This window comes from Saimiri boliviensis, chromosome 2 (genome assembly GCF_048565385.1).
Source record: "Saimiri boliviensis isolate mSaiBol1 chromosome 2, mSaiBol1.pri, whole genome shotgun sequence".
NCBI lineage: Eukaryota > Metazoa > Chordata > Mammalia > Primates > Cebidae > Saimiri > Saimiri boliviensis.
Genome location: NC_133450.1, coordinates 132,101,328 through 132,118,036, shown reverse-complemented (window position 1 = coordinate 132,118,036; position 16,709 = coordinate 132,101,328). Strand labels below are relative to the sequence as shown.

The following is a 16,709-nucleotide window of genomic DNA, read 5'->3' as shown; positions in this document are numbered from 1 at the left end:
TGGCCCAGCTAGGAGGCTTCTTCAGGGCTCTGCCACCACGCCACGCTCAGCAGGCTCTCTGAAGACCCCGCACTACTAGAGCCAGAGGTGGCTTTTCAGAGCTCTCCACTGTGGCTCAGGCCACCTGGCCACACCAAGTCCTCTCATTCCCCCTCCTGGAGCCCCTCCCACCCAAGCTCCTCCTCCTCCCCCACCCCCCCGCACCCTCTTCCATGGGGACCGAAGCCACCCTCTGCACAGCCACCGCTCTGGACAACAAAGGCCCTCGGACCAGTCTCTTCCTCCCCTGGCCCCAGACAGCCATGGTGACTTCCCAGAGGCTCATCTGATGACCTGCCCTGACCAATCCCTCCAAGGCTGCCAGTGTCCCCAGGGGATGTGCCAAGCACAGGCCAAGGGAGCTGCCCCCAGCACCACAATGCTGCTTCCTGCCTTGGCCTCAACCTGCCAGGACAGCTTCCTTTCTCCTGCCTTGGATCTCTGGGTTTCTGGGGAGCATCGTGTCCTCGGGGAGGCATGCCCGTCCTAACTCTTTCTGACATCAGGCCTGCCCCGAACCCCCTGTTCCGAGCCACCCCGGTGCACAGCAGGAACTGGGGAAATGGCTGGGCTGCTTCTCCCTTTTCATCTCAGAGGGACAGTAGGCCCCACTTGCCCTGTCCTCAGCTCCACAGACAGCATGGAATGTTGCTGAACAGCCTCATTGACATGGGTTTTTCCTTTTTAAGAAAACAAGCCGGGAGCGGCGGCTCACACCTGTGATCCTAGCACTTTGGGAGGCTGAGGCAGGTGGAGCACCTGAGGTCGGGAGTTCGAGACCAGCCTGGCCAACATGGAGAAACCGGTCTCTACTGAAAATACAAATTTATCCAGGAATGGTAGTGAACACCTGTAACCCCAGCTACTCAGGAGGCTGAGGCAGGAGAATCGTTTGAACCTGGGAGGCATAGGTTGGGGTGAGCCGAGATTGTGCCATTGAACTCCAGCCTGGGCAACAAGAACAAAACTTCATCTCAAAAAAAAAAAAAAAAAAAAAAAAAAAAAAGCCGGGCACGGTGGCTCAAGCCTGTAATCCCAGCACTTTGGGAGGCCGAGGCGGGTGGATCACAAGGTCGAGAGATTGAGACCATCCTGGTCAACATGGTGAAACCCCGTCTCTACTAAAAAAATACAAAAAACTAGCTGGGCGTGGTGGCGCGTGCCTGTAATCCCAGCTACTTGGGAGGCTGAGGCAGGAGAATTGCCTAAGCCGAGGAGGCGGAAGTTGTGGTGAGCTGAGATCGCGCCATTGCACTCCAGCCTGGGTAACAAGAGCGAAACTCCATCTCAAAAAAAAAAAAAAAAAGGCCAGGTGCGGTGGCTCAAGCCTGTAATCCCAGCACTTTGGGAGGCCGAGGCAGGTGGATCACAAGGTCAAGAGATCGAGACCATCCTGGTCAACATGGTGAAACCCTGTCTCTACTAAAAATACAAAAAAAATTAGCTGGGCATGGTGGCATGTGCCTATAATCCCAGCTACTCAGGAGGCTGAGGCAGGAGAATTGCCTGGACCCAGGAGGCAGAGGTTGCGGTGAGCAGAGATCGCGCCATTGCACTCCAGCCTGGGTAACAAGAGTGAAACTCTGTCTTAAAAAAAATAATAATAAAATTTAAAAAATTAAAAAATAAAATAAAATAAATTGAACTGAGCCAGGCATGGTAGTGCGAGCCTGTAGTCCCAGCTACTCGGCAGGCCAAGTTGGGGGAATTGCTTGGGGCCTGGGGTTCAAGTCCAGCCTGAGCCACATAATGAGATGCTGTCTCTAAATAAAAATTTTTAAACATGTAACTGAAATTTATAGAACATTAACCACTTCGCAGTGCACACAGTGGCATTTAGTACATTTACACTGTTGTGCAACGGCCAGAACTGTCTAGTTCCAGAATGCTTTTGTCACCCCAAAAGGAAAGGAAACCCAGTGCCCATTAGTTAACATTCTTCATCCTCCCTCCCTCAGCCCCACCAGCCTGCATCTGTTTTTCCGTCTCATGAATTCACCTGTTCTGGACATTTGTTTTTTTTCTTTTGAGATGGAGTCTTGCTCTGTTGCCCAGGCTGGAGTGCAGTGGTGAGATTTCAGCTCACTGCAACCTCCGCCTCCCAGGTGCAAGCAATTCTCCTGCCTCAGCCTCCTGGGTAGCTGGGATTACAGGCACCTACCACCACGCGTGGCTAGTTTTTGTATTTTTAGTAGAGATGGGGTTTCACCATGTCAGCCAGGCTGGTCTCGAACTCTGATCACATGATTTGCCTGCATTGGCCTCCCAAAGTGCTGGGATTACAGGTGTGAGCCACTGCACCCGACCGGGACGTTTCATATACACAGAGTCGTGGAAGATGTGGCGTTTGTGTTTGGCTTCTTTCCATGTTTTCCAGGCTCATCCACGCTGCAGCATGTGTGTGGGAACTTCGCTCCTTCTCATGGCTGATCATGTTTCTTCACACGTCTACACCACATTTTGTGGATCCATTCACCCAGCAACGGATGCTTGGGTTGTTCTTCCCTTGGCTGCTGTGAACACGCATCTGTCTGAGTGTCTGTTTTCAGCTCCTCTGGGTGGACACCCTGGAAGACAGTTGCTGGACCGCAGGGTAATTCTACACTTAACTTTTTGAGGAGCCACCAGGCTGTGTCCCACAGCGGGGCAGCTTGTGGATATTTTCAGGCACCTCAGCGCTGGAGTCTGCACTGCTGGCCACCTGGGCTGAGCGAGTCTGGGGAGCACGGTGCTCTGTGGAGCTGCTGGCTTTCCCAGGGCTCCTCTGCCTGCCTGGGGCTGCTGCTGCTGAAAGCTGAGACTTGACCTCATTTTCCACACAACCACAGGCAGGAAGGGGCCTGTGCAACACCCGGGGGTGCATGCTTGCCCTGGGCCCCTCCTGCACAGGAAAAGGTGCCTGCCTGGCCGCCGGGTGGGGTGGGCCAGCTTCGGGGCTGGGTGCTCTGGTGGGTGGTCTCTCTGGCTTCTGGGACACCAGGCGGAATGGCCAAATCAGGAGGCACAGGCCCCTGCAGAGCTACTGGGGCGGTGACAGCTGCACTCGTGTGCCAGCTCCATGAACCACTCCCCTGGTGTGGTTCCCACCTGGTGATGTCCCTCCCCTGCAATCTGCGGGTGGCCCAGGACTTTCTGACCCACAAGATGCAGCAGAAATGACACTGTATGAGGCCAGGTCACACAAAGCGTGGCAGCTTGGCCTGGCCTGGTGAATGTGCTCTGGAGGGAGCCAGCTGCCACAGGAGAATCTGACTACCCTGAGACCACCACGCTTCGGGAAGCCCACACCAGCCGCAGGGGAGGCCAGCTGGCCCTGGCTGTTCTAGCCACCTAGCTGAGGCACAGGGCCGGGGCGAAGAGGCCATCCCGGACGGTTCATCCCGTTTGGCCTTCAGATGCCTCCAGCCCCAGCTGCCACCTGATGACTGCAGAGAGACCCCAAAGCAGGGCTGCCTGGCTGAGCTGGGCAATCTACAGGCTGTGCGATGACAAAGGGGCGCTTGGAGGCACTAGGCTTTGGAGTGATTTGTGACACGGCAACAGTTAACAGGACCTGGGAGTCAATTCAGAGCCCACATGGCCAGTCTACTCTGAGCATGCCCCCACAGCCATAGTTCACAGAGCAAGTGCCCATCAGGGTTCAGGGCTATTGTGGGCCTTAGCTCCCCTCCCTCAACGTTGCTTCCTGCCCCTGTGGAGGCCATGGTGGCATTTGGAGGGGGTCCTTGGAATCCATGCCCAAGGAAGAACTGCAGCTGCCTGGAACCTGTTCACACCCAGGAAGGGCCGTCATCAAGGTGGGACTTGCAGAAGGAGGGAAGGGCAGCTGTCTTTTGAGTGGAGGGACAGCTCCAGAGACAGCGTGGCAGCTCCCATGCAGGGCAGCTCTCAGCCACCCTTGCCACCTGGAACCTCGAGGGGAGGCACCCTCAGCCCACGCTCTGGCCCCTCCTGCTCCCCACTCTCCTCTCCCCTGGCTTCCTTCCAGGGCCCTTTCTCTTCTGACTGGCTCTGAGAAGTGTCTACACTCCTGCTCTCCCTGGGTTCCTAGACACTCCAACTTCAGTCTTCGGTCTCCGGGGTTGCTCTTCCTGGGTCCAATCCCTCCTTCCCTGGGGGATGCCCCGCCCGTGGACCCCTGGAGTAACTTAATCTTGGGCTTAAGGCCCATCACAGAGTGGGGAGGTATCCGCTCGGCTCATCGCACCCCAGAGCTGCAGGCCCTCGGCTCCAGCCCCGCTGACAGGGGTCCTCGCACCTCCAAGCCCTCCCTCTCCCAGACAAGAGGTCCCGAGTCCCACCCAAGCAAAGAACCCCCGCCGTCTGGCCCCGCCCGGCGGCCGGGGTCGACCCGGCCAGTCCTTCCTCTGCGCAACGCCCACGTGCCTGCGCGGCTCCCAGCGCCCTCAGGCGCGCGGCACCCGACAGGTGGCACCTGCGAGCCCCGCCCACCTCGGCCGCCCCGCCCCGCCCCGCGCGCCCACTGAGCATGCTCAGAGCCGCGGTCACGCGCCCGCCGGCGGGCTCCTGTGTGGACTGGGCGCTGCCCAGCGTCGGCCGCGGCCTGTTCCGGCGGCGCCATGGAGCGCATCGAGGGGGCATCCGTGGGCCGCTGCGCCGCCTCGCCCTACCTGCGGCCGCTCACGCTGCATTACCGCCAGGTGAGCCCGCGCTCGCGCCCCCCGCGCCCCCCCCGCGCCCCCCGCGCCCCCTCCGCGCCCCCCCCGCGCCTCCCGCGCCCCCCCTCCCCGCGCCCCCGCGCTCCCCGCGTCCCCCCCCCCCGCCTCCCCACCCAGTCTCCGCCCACTGGATCGCTGGTTCCCTGACCCACTGAGCCCCCAGGCGGGGGAGGGACATCTCAGGAGGACCACTCATCCTTTCCAGGACGCTTTGCTGGGCCCTGTCCTTCCCGCCCGCCCCATCAGACCCTTTTGGCAGTGGGACTCCTTGGTTGCCCTGGCGATCAGGAAAGGTTTCCCAGACGTGGTGGCTTTCAGGCTGCAGCTCGAGGGAGGGGACAGCTGGGCCGAGGAGGAAGGAGCAGGGAGTGCAGAGGGAGCAGGGCGGTAGGAGAAGGAGCCGAGTGAGAACTGGAGAGAGCCTCTCAAAGTTGGCTCCCTCCTTGGTTTTTTTTCCAGGAAGGGCACCTCCTTGTAGTCTCCATCTGCTTAAGCTCAGCCTTCCCCACCTCCCAGGGTGTCACCTCCTCCCATGCCAGTCCCCGGGACAAGGGGCTGTGCTGCCTGACATGGCACCAGGCACATGGTAGGTTCACAAGAAATATTGTTTTGTTTTTGAGACAGGGTCTTGCTCTGTCTCCCAGGCTGGAGTGCACTGGCATGGTCACAGCTCACTGCAGCCTCAACCTCCGGGGCCTAAGTGATCCTCCTGCCTCAGTTCCCCGAGTAGCTGGGACCACAGGTGCACAAGAGAGGTCTCACTGTTGCCCAGTGAGACCACTGTTGCCCTGGTCTTGAACTCCTGGCCTCAACTGATCCTCTTGCCTTGGCCTCCCACAGCAAGGGGATTATGGCATGAGGCATTTGTTGGGAGAAGGAGTTGCTGCTGCCATCCTCTTCTCTCATCCAGTGGATCGCCGAGTCCCGGCGCGCCTTCCTCCATGCCCAGCCCTGTGTGGCTTGGGTCCCACCTTTTGCTTACACGCCCACCTGCCTCCAGCAGCTCTCCCCTCTGCCAGAGCTCCTGCATGCCATTTTGGCAAAGACCACAGTCTTCCTGGCCACAGTCAGTCCTGCCCGCTGCCTCTCTATCAGGTCAGGTGGTCCAGGTCATGATGCCTCTCTGCCTGCCTGCCTCCCCCGGGGGGCATCCCGTTCCCACCATCATGTCCAGGACCCTGCCTCTCACCATCCCTGTGAAGCCCTCTTGGCCCCCAGCCTGAGAGAGGCCCTCTGCCCCTCACTTCCCTGTTGCGGGAGTCCTGTTGGCTCTGGAGGACAGGGGATCCTTCTCCCCAGAGCGAAGCTGAGCTGGTGGCACTGGCAGGGGGCAGCTGGGGTCAGTCGAGGTGCAGCCGGTGGGGACATGGGGTCACTGCCCTTTTCCCTGAAGTTGGCCACACGGGATGCCTGCTTGTTTCTCCACAGCCCCGCCCAGGGCTGGGCCTCAGGCAGCAGGGGCGCAGGGTGGCCCAGGCAGGTCGCCACTGTGGCCCTGGTGGCGGTACTCTCTCCCCCACTTCCCCCTGAAGCTCGCAGGGCAGCCCTCGAAGCCTTAGAGGGCAGCCCACTGGCACAGCTGTTGAAGGGTGCTGAGAACCAGAACTGAGCTGGTGTGGGCCATGGCTATGGTGGACACGGACGCAGGCTCAGGCCAGGCGGCATCTCCTCAGGGCCAAGGGACACTGGGCTGGACACTGCCTGCCACCCAGGGACAGCTGCAGCCCTCAGCGTTTTGCTGGGTCCAGCCAGGGGAGGCCTGTGGAACCAAAGGCAGGGGACCCCATGACTCTGAGGCAGAGGGGGCCTTGTTTGACCAGCCCTACCCTCCCTCCCAGGCCCCAGTGGCCTCCCTGAACCTTGACCTGGCTGGACCTAAGAGTGTGACACTCTTTTGAGCTTAAGCCGAGAGGGTCCTTGAGACCTGCATGGGTGAGGGAAGTGTTTGTGGTGGGGAGGGGAATGGCACAGAGCCATGTTGCAGGCTATGGGCAGGGGGCTTCCCTGGAGCCTGCCCTGGGTGGGTGACTGGCCCTGAGGTGGCTGGATGTCAGGCAGGCCTGGGCTCACCTCCCGGGAGTAGTGCCCCCATGGCCTCTTGGGCAGCCTGACCTGCGCAGGACACCAGCTCTCCTTTTTCCCCTGGGAAACCAGCACTCTCCTCCCAGGACTCCTCTGCCTCACAGCTAAGCTCAGAGGGCCTCTGTGCCTCTGCCTGCCCACAATCCCTTCCCTCACCTCTGTCACTTCCTCCAGGAAGTCTTCACGAAGGCTTCTTCCTTCTTCTGCAGTCCTGGCTGCACTTTCTGTGTCCCTGCTGCTCAGGCCTCTGTCCGTTTCACAGCCTGGGCAGAGCCCCCAGGGTACAAGCATCTGGCTAGGGCCTCGGGGCTGACCCAGTGACGGAGCAGCAGATGGGCCGGGCATGCTGGAGATGGGACCCCGCGGGACCCCAGCCCCCAGGATGCGTGTGCACCTCAGAACCCCATCAGTGTCAGTTCCGGCCTCCCCCTGCAGGCCCAGCCCACACGCCTGCCCATCCTGCCTTCTCCATTCACTGAGTGCCACCAGGGTGTGGAGGCCCACCAGGGCAGTGTGCCCAGGTTGGGGGAGTGGGAAGATGGAGGCCAGCCACAGGAGAGCAGGACCACAGTGTATGTGGGAGAGCTGAGGCTAGAATCTGGAGGTGGGAGGCCGGGCGCGGTGGCTCAAGCCTGTAATCCCAGCACTTTGGGAGGCCGAGGCAGGTGGATCACGAGGTCAAGAGATGGAGACCATCCTGGTCAACATGGTGAAACCCCGTCTCTACTAAAAATACAAAAAATTAGCTGGACATGGTGGTGCGTGCCTGTAATCCCAGCTGCTCAGGAGGCTGAGGCAGGAGAATTGCCTGAACCCAGGAGGCGGAGGTTGTGGTGAGCCGAAGATCGTGCCATTGCACTCCAGCCTGGGTAACAAGAGCAAAACTCCGTCTCAAAAAAAAAAAAAAAAAAAAAAAAAAAAAAGAATCTGGAGGTGGGAAGAGGGCCCAGCCTGGTCACCATCACTGAGTCACGGAGTCCTGCAGTGTGGTCTCCCACCTGGCCGGGTACCACCTGCCCCATCTGCTCCTGGTGCCTGCCCCTCCTGCCCTCCCATCTTCCTCTGTTCAGTGGCCCAAAGAAGCTTCGGCAGGAAAACCCGACCTTTCCCCTGCCTGCAGGGTCCCTCCCTGCCCTGCTGTGAGGGAGTCATGCCTGCCCTGTCCCAGCTTCCATGAGCCTGCTTACACTTGGTGACTGCATTAATCTCTCTGCAGCCCTGTGTGCTCAGTTTGTGCCAGGCAGTGTTTCATGGGGTGCCTGAACGCCTCTCCTTCACCCTGGTCTCCTGCCTCACTTCAGGGTCTGAGGCTGTCCTGGGCCTCCCTGCCCCTCCAGGGCCACTTGCTCCTCTGCCCACAGAAGCTGTAGCTCCTGGCTCCTGTGGGCCCAGGCTGTGAGCACATCTCCCTGGTTAGGAGAGGGTGCAGTGGGTCTGTGGCCTCTTCGGTTCCCCAGGCACCTCTGCCCATCCTGGCCTGTCCTGACCGCTATCCTGCCTCTTCCAGAATGGTACCCAGAAGTCATGGGACTTCATGAAGACACATGACAGGTGAGAGCCTGGCCCAGCCCAGCCACTGGGGAAGCCCCACATGACGCCTAGGGGACACTTGGCCCAGGGGACACTGAGCCTCAGCCATCCTATCTGAGCAAGGGGCCTGACCTCCCTGGGCTGCTGGCAAAGAGGTGGGATGAGCCTGCTAGGAACAGTAGGATGGGAGGTGGGGCACCAGGCAGGGCCCTCCCTGATGTTTCTGTTCCCTGTGTTGGCCCCCAAAGTCCTTCCTGGCCTCTGGGTTTCCTGTCCCTGAGGGGTCAGCCTGAAGCCTGGGGACTGAGTTGGGTCCTTGCTCAGGCTGCCGGGACCATGATAGCAGGCAGGCCTCTTCTGGCAGGGAGAGACCAGCCTGGAGCCTTTGCCCCTGGCATCCAGGGTCTGGGCTGGATGGCGATATGGCTCGAGGGGTGTGGCTGTTGGGCAGCCGGTCAGCAAGGGCCAAACGTTCTGTCAGTCACCCAGCCGCAGCTGCTGGCACCCTGACCTACGCAGCTGCCCTGGTGTCCTTCCCTGCCCCCCGCCTCCCGTCCTGCCAGCTGGAATGCAGCAGGTCTGGGTCCTGGCTCGACCGTGACCCTGGAAAGCTCTGGCCCTGCCTGGGCCTCAGCCATCCTATCTGAGCAAGGGGCCTGACCTCCCTGGGCTGCTGGCAAGGAGGTGGGATGGGCCCGCTGGGAACAAAGGATGGGAGGCGGGGCACCAGGCAGGGCCTGTGGTTGCTTCTGTGCTGAGCCCCTCTCCCCGTGCACAGTGTGACCGTTCTCTTATTCAACTCTTCTCGGAGGAGCCTGGTGTTGGTGAAGCAGTTCCGGCCAGGTGAGGCCAGCTGGGGTGGGAAGGGAATCCGAAGGGTCCCTGTGGTCCTGAGGGTCTGAATACAGATGTGGGAAGGGGCTCCAGGGGAAGCTGAGGCTCTGCTAGGGGGTCTGGCTGAGTGAGTGACCTGGAGGTGACCGCCACGCGGCTATGAGCGTGGTCTGGCTTCCTCCCATGCAGCCGTGTATGCGGGCGAGGTGGAGCGCCAATTCCCAGGGTCCCTAGCAGCTGTAGACCAGGACGGGCCCTGGGAGCTGCAGCCAGCCCTGCCTGGCTCAGCGGGGGTGATGGTTGAGCTGTGTGCCGGCCTTGTGGACCAGCCTGGGCTCTCGCTGGAGGAAGTGGCTTGCAAGGAGGCTTGGGAGGAGTGTGGCTACAACTTAGCCCCCTCGGATCTGCGGCAGGTCGCCACGTACTGGTGAGTGGGACCAGGCCCTCCGGCCTGTGGTGCAGCTCAGGAGATGGGAAAGGCTTCCTGGGAGAGAGTGAGTGCCCCGTTCCTGGGGGCGTGCAAGCAGGATGGATTCCTCCTTGTTTTTCAATGTGGGATGAGGGGAGGGTTGGACAGAACGTGCCTCAGATCCTCAGCCAGGCCGGAACCTGGGCTCTTGGGGCTCTCTCGGGAGTGTGCTGGGCCCCGTGCCCCCAGCCTGCGGCCCCCAGCCATGTGGGGCCAGGACGGGTGGCAGCTGCTGCTGACAGATGCCTCTACTTCCTGTGGGATTAAGACCCGGCGCTGGGGGTGGGGGTGAGTCACAGCTCTGTTCTCAGAGGGTGGCTTAGGGATGAGGGAGAAGCTGTGTCCTGGGCTGGAGAGGAGGCGGCTGCAGCCCTCCCGGGAAGAGACACTGCCTGGAGCCTACACTTTGGGACCTGACCCCACCAAAGTTGAGGCCCCGACTCCTGTTCTATGAGGCCTGCCAGCTGGGGTTACCTTCTCAGGACAAGATGTTGGGAAGAAGCCCATCCACTTCCCCAGGGACACGATGATGGGCTCCTGACCCCAGCTGAGGTCTTGGGAAGGAGGAGGGTGTCACAGAGCCCCAACCCCACCAGCCGAGCACCAGCCTCCATGGCCTTCTCCAGAGGCCAGGTTCCACTCCACCAGGAGAAGCACCGGGAGTCTCTGCACCTGTCAGCCTGGCACACGGGCCACTTGGGGTTGAGCCTGGGGCCCTCCTGCCTTGGCAGCCTCAAGGGCTTCACCTGGACTTGCCCCTGGCTGGGTGGGGTGGCCTGCAAGCTAAAGGCAGAATTTCCACGCTGAAGGGTGGACTTGGGTGTGAAGGGTGGGGCCTCGGTTTTCTGCAGGTGTCCACTATGCCCACTGTGTCCTCACCTCCCCGGCCCGTGGTACTGAGCACAGTTGGGAGGCATGGGAGGGGTTGGAGTCCCCTTAGTCCCCCTGGAGGAGGTGGCCTGAGCAGAGTCCTGGCAGAGGGGCTGCACGGTGAAGGCTCTCGGGCTGCGGTGGTTCTGCGGGCATGGCCCGATGGTGAGGGTGCTGGGCAGCCAAGGAGGGCTCTGGGCAGTGAGCAGTCTGCGAAGACTTGCATTGTGAAGAGCAGGCCGTGGCTTCCGGGACGCAGGACTGGAGATGGGGCTGACGGGGGTCCGGACGTCTGCCTCTGCGGGCCTGAGTGGGGCTGGGCTGACAGCAGAGTCCAGCCACCCGGTGGCAGAGCCCGTGGCTCTTTCTCTGATTCTGGAGGTGAGCCAGGCCCCTTACCTGCCGAAGCAGAGGACAGGGCCCAGGGAGGCAGTCAGCTGGGGCGTGATGGAGGTTGGGACGTGCCCGGGGGTGGGGGAGGTGTGGCCCAGCCTGGCTGGCAGATTCCTCTCAGCCGGGCCAAGGGCCGGCCTATCTCCTTCACAAACCAGAGGAAACGGGGGCTGGAAACCCCAGACCTGCCACTTCCCTCAGAGGCGCTGTGGTGGCCGCCGCCGGAAATGGGCCATCAGGAAGGGGTCTGCGGGAGGTGAAGGGCTGGAGGGCGAGGAAGCAGCTGGGTGAGGTCGGTCTAGGGTGGGTCTCCATCCTGGGGGCGGGGAGGCCTTGAGGGTGGGGCATGGAAGCCCCCAATTCTGTTGGGCACATCTCAGAAGGTCTCTACCCTGCAGGCCTCTGCCGGCCTCAGTTCATGCCCCCCAACAGCCCCTTCTGGGGCGAGCCAGGGCTCCCCCACTCCGGCCATCTCCCCAAATGCCCCTTGGTCTCGTTTCTCCCTAGATCCACACCTGGCCCCTCTGCCATATCCCCCAGCCGTGGCCACCCTCCACACAGCCAGTCCAGGGTGCTGCCATTGGTGTCTTGCCCTCCTGACGGCCAGCAGCCCACTTCTGGCCACTGCCCACTGAGCGAGGGGCTCCCTCTCGCCTCTCCCCAGCCTGGGCCACTGGGCCTGGGCCTGAGGACCTTGCTGCCACCCTGCCCCACACTGCCGTACTTTGGGAGGTCATCACATGCTGTCTACTGTCTGGATCTCAGGTCTCGTGGGCGCCTGGTGGGGCACCCGGCGGGAAGGCTGTGCTGGGCCTGCTGTGCTTGTCCCTGCTTCCCAGCCAGCCTTCGTCCTGGGCATGGGCTGGGGCCTGGCCTGGGCCTCTGCAGCCCGTGTCTGTGCCTTGGACACTGGCCACCCACTGAGGAGCTCCAACACCGGGAACAGCCTCAGGGTTTCTGTGCTGGGGGCTGCAGGTGGGGGTGGGGTCTTCTGCTCAGGGCCTTGCCAGGTTGGGAGCAGGGTGTCAGCGGATCTGCCATCTCATGGGGGCGTGGGGTCTCCCCAGCTGGTGGGGTTATGGCAGAATTCAGCTCCTGGTGGCAGAATTCAGCTCCTGGTGGCCGGGGACCTAGGGCCCCCTCCCCACCGGCTGTTGGCTCCTCCCACCTCCCAGCATGGCCGCTGCTTCCTCTGAGGGCTGGCAGCACAACTCTGGATTTCTCCACCTTTAATCTTGAAACACCTCTCCTGAGAGCGTCCGGATTGGGCCAGACCCACCTCGGACACTTTCCCTTTTCATGAGCTCATGTCACTCATTAGGGTCCTTAATCACATCTGCAAGACCCTCCCCGCCTGGGGAGTACAACCTGCTCAGGGGAGGGCTGCCCCAGTCAGGGAGGGGCCGCAGGTGTGCACTCCAGGTGGGCATCTGGGTGGGAGAGGCCATCCCAGAGTTCTGCCTGCTGGAGGACGGAGGGAGCAGAGCGGAGAGGGTGGGTCAGAGGGTGGTAGGAGGGGTGGGGGCCAGTGGGGCCTGTGTGGGTGGCTGAGCAGACCCTGTCTCAACCCATAGGTCTGGAGTAGGACTGACTGGCTCCAGACAGACCATGTTCTACACAGAGGTGACAGACGCCCAGCGCCGCGGTCTAGGCGGGGGCCTGGTGGAGGAGGGTGAGCTCATTGAGGTGGTGCACCTGCCCCTGGAAGGCGCCCAGGCCTTTGTGGACGACCCGGACATCCCCAAGACCCTCGGTGTCATCTTTGGTGTGTCGTGGTTCCTCAGCCAGGTGGCACCCCACTTGGATCTCCAGTGAGATTCTGGGGGTCTAGTCAGAGACCAGCCTTGGCCACTCACCTTCACCCTACAGACCCAATAAAGGCTTGCACCGCTCCAGCCTCTGCCTTCTGGCTCTGGGCTCTGTGACCAGGGCCTCGGAGAGGACTGGGGAAGGGCGGGAGCAGTGACTAACCTGAGATGGGCCTGGGGACACGGTGAGTTCTCAGGCAGCAGCAGCCGCTGGCAACAGGCTGAGGACAGGCTCAGGGATTCCACGGGCAGGGCCAGGCTGTGCCTCCTCTTGGGGTCTGGGACTCACGAGGGTAGCATGGTGGGCCTGGGGTGGGCCTGCTGGACAGCACAGAATTTCTCCATCTCTGACCTTGCAGAGTGAGCTGTGCCTGCAGCAAGGGTGGCTGAGCCAGGACTCAGGAGTTGGGGTCGGGCAGGCTGCTCAGGCAGGAAAAGTCCTTCCTGTTCCTGGGGCAAGTGAGGAGTCCCCGCTCTGACTGGGGTTGGGCTAGAGCCACTCCACAGGATCCCGGAGCCAAAGCTGCCCCGTGCCAGGTGCCCCAGTAGTGCTCCATGCACCCCGGGGCTTGGAAGTCTTTGAGGGGACCTTCCTGGGCCTGTGGGGTATGCAGAAATGTCTGCAGGCTTGCCTCAAGAGGAGGGGTGGCGGCACAGGGTGGGGACACGGGGCCAGTGGTCTTGACATGGGCCTGGTCCCGGTCCTGGTCCTGGGGTGTGGCCTCAGCCCTGCCCATCCAGCACCAGGCTTTTGCGGCCCCTGAGCATCTCTGGCCTGTGTGCCCGGGCCTTGCCCGCTGACCTGTCCTGAGGGTTGGGCTGTGGGAGATTTGTGAAGCTCAGAGCTGCTCCCCAGGTGCCCAGAGTGCTTGTGGGGCAGGAAGGGACCCCGCTCACCTGGCCAGCCACAGGTGCACAGTAAGGGCTCTGCAGGCAAATGGGCACATTGGCATTGGTTGTGGGCATTCAAGGGCACTGCTGGGCCATCAGTCTGGGGCAGGATCCTCTCCTGGACATCATTAGGTCCAGGCTGGGGCTCCCAGGAGGAAGGTGAAGGGGACTGTGAGGGAAGGAAGCCTCAGTACCCTGCAGGGTGGCATCCCCATATGACACCCTGGCAATATGGGGATCTTTAACCGCCCTGGGTGGGGAAGTGGGGACTGACTCCCTGTTGTCATCCAGTACAGTGCCAGACAGCCTGGCATTGGAGGCTGTTCTGAGGAGACTGTGCCTCAGGGGCTCACCAAAGCAGCGCCACCTGTATGCAAATGCTGGCTGTGGCCCAGGTGGGGCCCTGTGGGTGCCAGCAAGTCCATTGACAGGACTGCCAGGGAGGGCTGTTGGGTACGGGGTGTGTGGGTTTGGGCCAGCATCAGCTTCACCCTACCCAGGTGAGGCCCCAGCAGAACATTCACAAGACAGGAGCTCTGCCTGACCCCGGCAGCCCTGCTGTGCTGTCCTTCCCTGCAGCCGGCCTGGTAACCCCATGAGACTGTGGTGGGCCCTCCGGGCTGACCAGCAGGGGCTGCCCACTGCCTCAGAGGGACCTCTGGCAGGCACCAGGCGGGTCTGCCCCCTGAAGCACCGAGGGGACAGGTGACAGGGCACCTGGACCTGGGTGTAGTCCAGCCCCTCACTCTGCTCTGCAGCCAATGGGGCGGGTCAGCAGGCAGCACTGCCGGGCCTAATGGAGCTGGCATTGATTTCCCGGCACTGGAGCGGGGTTGTAACCGGAAACTCCCCTCCCTGTCCACTATATTTAGCACTGCAGGACCCGGCGGAAGCATAGCTCACTCTGGAGCCCTGCTGGCTCTCCAAACTCCTGGCAGCCCGGTCCCCAGCCCGGTCCCCAGGAATGCGTTGTGGGCCCAAATCCCCGGCTGGGCTGAGCAGCTGCACCCTTGCCTTCTGCATACAAGCTGGGCACCGTCTGCTTGAAAGCACAGCCGAGCCCCTCAGAGTGGGAGCCCTCCAGGCCGGGGCACGGGTAGCTCTGGGAGGCTGGAGGGTGCTGTGGTCCAGTGTGCCATAGGACAGTGACAAGGGACCTTTCTGGAAGATACTGGGTAGCCTGGTCTGATGAGAGTTGGGGCTGGAGCCCTGGCCCTGCTCATCTCAACCCCTCACCCCAGCAAGGTGCAGCACCAGGGCAAATGTGTTTTGTGAAATCTATGTGGGGCGCAAGGGTTCCCACTGCTGCCTTCTGGGTAACTCCAACCTGGGCCCAGCTGCCTGGTGTTTCTGGCTCAAGGGCTGCAGAAATTCCTGCAGGGAAGGACCCCCTCTCCAATGCCTCTTCTGTCCCCCTCCTTCCTAAGGGCAGGTGTGGTCACCTTCTGACCTGGGTCTTTCCTGGATGTTGTGAGGTCCAGGGAGTGGCTCCTAGGAGAGGGAGCCACCCTGGGCAGAGGGTGGGGACTGATCCCCTGGTACTGCCCTGATGCTCACCCAGCTTCCCTGAGCCATGGGTACCCAGGCAGTTCTCACTGCAAAGGGCCTGGAGGGAGGCACTGGGGCCACCACTCCCCTGCTTGGCAGGGCAGCTTGGGCTCTCTGTACCCTGAGGCTGGACAGGCCAGCAGCAGGGCTCCAGGCAGGCCTCGGCCCCTGCAGGTTGAGCTTGAGTCTTGAGATAAGTGTGCATCCCTCACTGGGGGCCCTGCTGAGACGGCTGAGCTGGGGGCGCCTCAGCCGAAATGCAGCCGCTGCAAGAACAGGCCCCCACGAGCCCCCGAGGGTCAGCCGCACCACCACAAGCCGCTGCATGACCAGCCTTTTCAATCCTTTCTTCCCACAGCTGGCCAAGAGCAGGAAGCGGGAGCTGGACAGGGAGAGGAACCTGGAGAGGCTGTTCCCTGGGTGCCCTCCTACCCTGGAATTCCCCACCTCAGTCCAGCTACCAGCCCCTCCCCACAGTCTGGGGTCTTTGTGAAAATGAGGGTCACTGTGGTGCCCACCCAGCTCAGTTGCCTTTGTGACCCTGTTGGTCTTAACAGGACGACTCTCGTGTCCCCACTGGCCTTGGGTTGTACTCAGGACCCTTACCAGGGTACCACTTCTGTGGCTCAGGGCCTTGGCACAAGCTGTTCTCAGCTCCTTCCCTGGCTGACGTGTGCCCACCCACCCTCTGGCGGCCCCCCATGCCAGGTTCTGCGTCACTTGTCTAAGTCCTCTAGCCACCCCTGGGCTGGGAGCTCCTGAGGGTATAGGGTGTGCAGGGGTCGAGTCTCCCTTGTTCCCCACTTGGCTGAGTGCCCAGCAGAGGCACCCAGCTCCCCTCCCCCACCACAGTGAGGCAGTGGGCACAGGTGGGGAGCCCTGGGCCTCTAGAGCTGGGAAGGGAGCTCCTCTGTCCTCCTAGGGCCCCCCCTTTCTCAAGTACCTGAGTACTTGCCCCCAGGTCAAAGCACAGGAGAGGGGCATCGCCACAGGGAGCCCCTCCACCTGCACACATAATCCCGGCCCACTCACGGGAAGGCGGCAGCTCTGAACACAACTCTCCTACTTGGTGGGAGTCTCTGTGCAGGCCTCATTCTGGCTTGTGTCTTCATCCCCACAAAGCCTACCCACTACTAGGTTTGGGGTGGGCACTCTGAGCAGAGCCAGCTGAGGTGGGCAGGGGGGGGCCCTTTAGGGACCTTCAGCTGAGCCTGTGGCCTGGGTCCTGGAGGGGCTGCTGAAACCTGCATGTGCGTTGTTAACAGGCCACTGCTTCCCTGTGCAGACTGTACTGGCACTCTTAGAGAGGGCAGTGCCTACGTTCCTGCCTTCCTTTGGCCAGTCCCCCAGCACCTGAATATAGCCCAAACCTGTGCTTGCGACGCTGTCTTCCTTCAGCCCTCACCCCCAGCCCCATGGTGGCATTGACTTGCTCGAGGCAGGGGGGCTGCACTGCCACCCAGCTCCAGGCACAGGGCGGATTTGCCACAGTAGCTGGGGGAGAGAAGACAGCTCAGTGATGATGGGGATGTGGGGACCCGTCGGGCCATATGGGGATCTTTAACC

At 61.8% G+C, this 16,709-nt stretch overlaps 1 protein-coding gene across 4 annotated transcripts; it reads left to right on the top strand.

The window, feature by feature from the left end:
• Positions 1 to 4,534: 4,534 nt before the first annotated feature.
• Positions 4,535 to 12,791, top strand: NUDT14 (nudix hydrolase 14). 4 transcript variants are annotated; one of them, XR_005577558.2, is made up of 6 exons: positions 4,535 to 4,700; positions 8,308 to 8,351; positions 9,109 to 9,173; positions 9,354 to 9,591; positions 10,116 to 10,884; positions 11,404 to 11,490. XR_005577558.2 is itself a non-coding variant. In XM_039462852.2 (5 exons), the coding sequence occupies exons 1-5, from the start codon at positions 4,620 to 4,622 to the stop codon at positions 12,709 to 12,711; spliced, it is 669 nt and encodes a 222-aa protein (XP_039318786.1). In that variant the 5' UTR covers positions 4,535 to 4,619; the 3' UTR covers positions 12,712 to 12,791. The 4 variants fall into 4 exon arrangements, 3 of the variants coding, with proteins under 3 accessions (XP_039318786.1, XP_074250489.1, XP_074250490.1); XM_039462852.2 differs by lacking the exons at positions 10,116 to 10,884; positions 11,404 to 11,490 and adding an exon at positions 12,471 to 12,791; XM_074394388.1 differs by lacking the exon at positions 11,404 to 11,490 and having other exon boundaries at positions 10,116 to 11,231.
• The last annotated feature ends 3,918 nt before the right edge of the window (positions 12,792 to 16,709 follow it).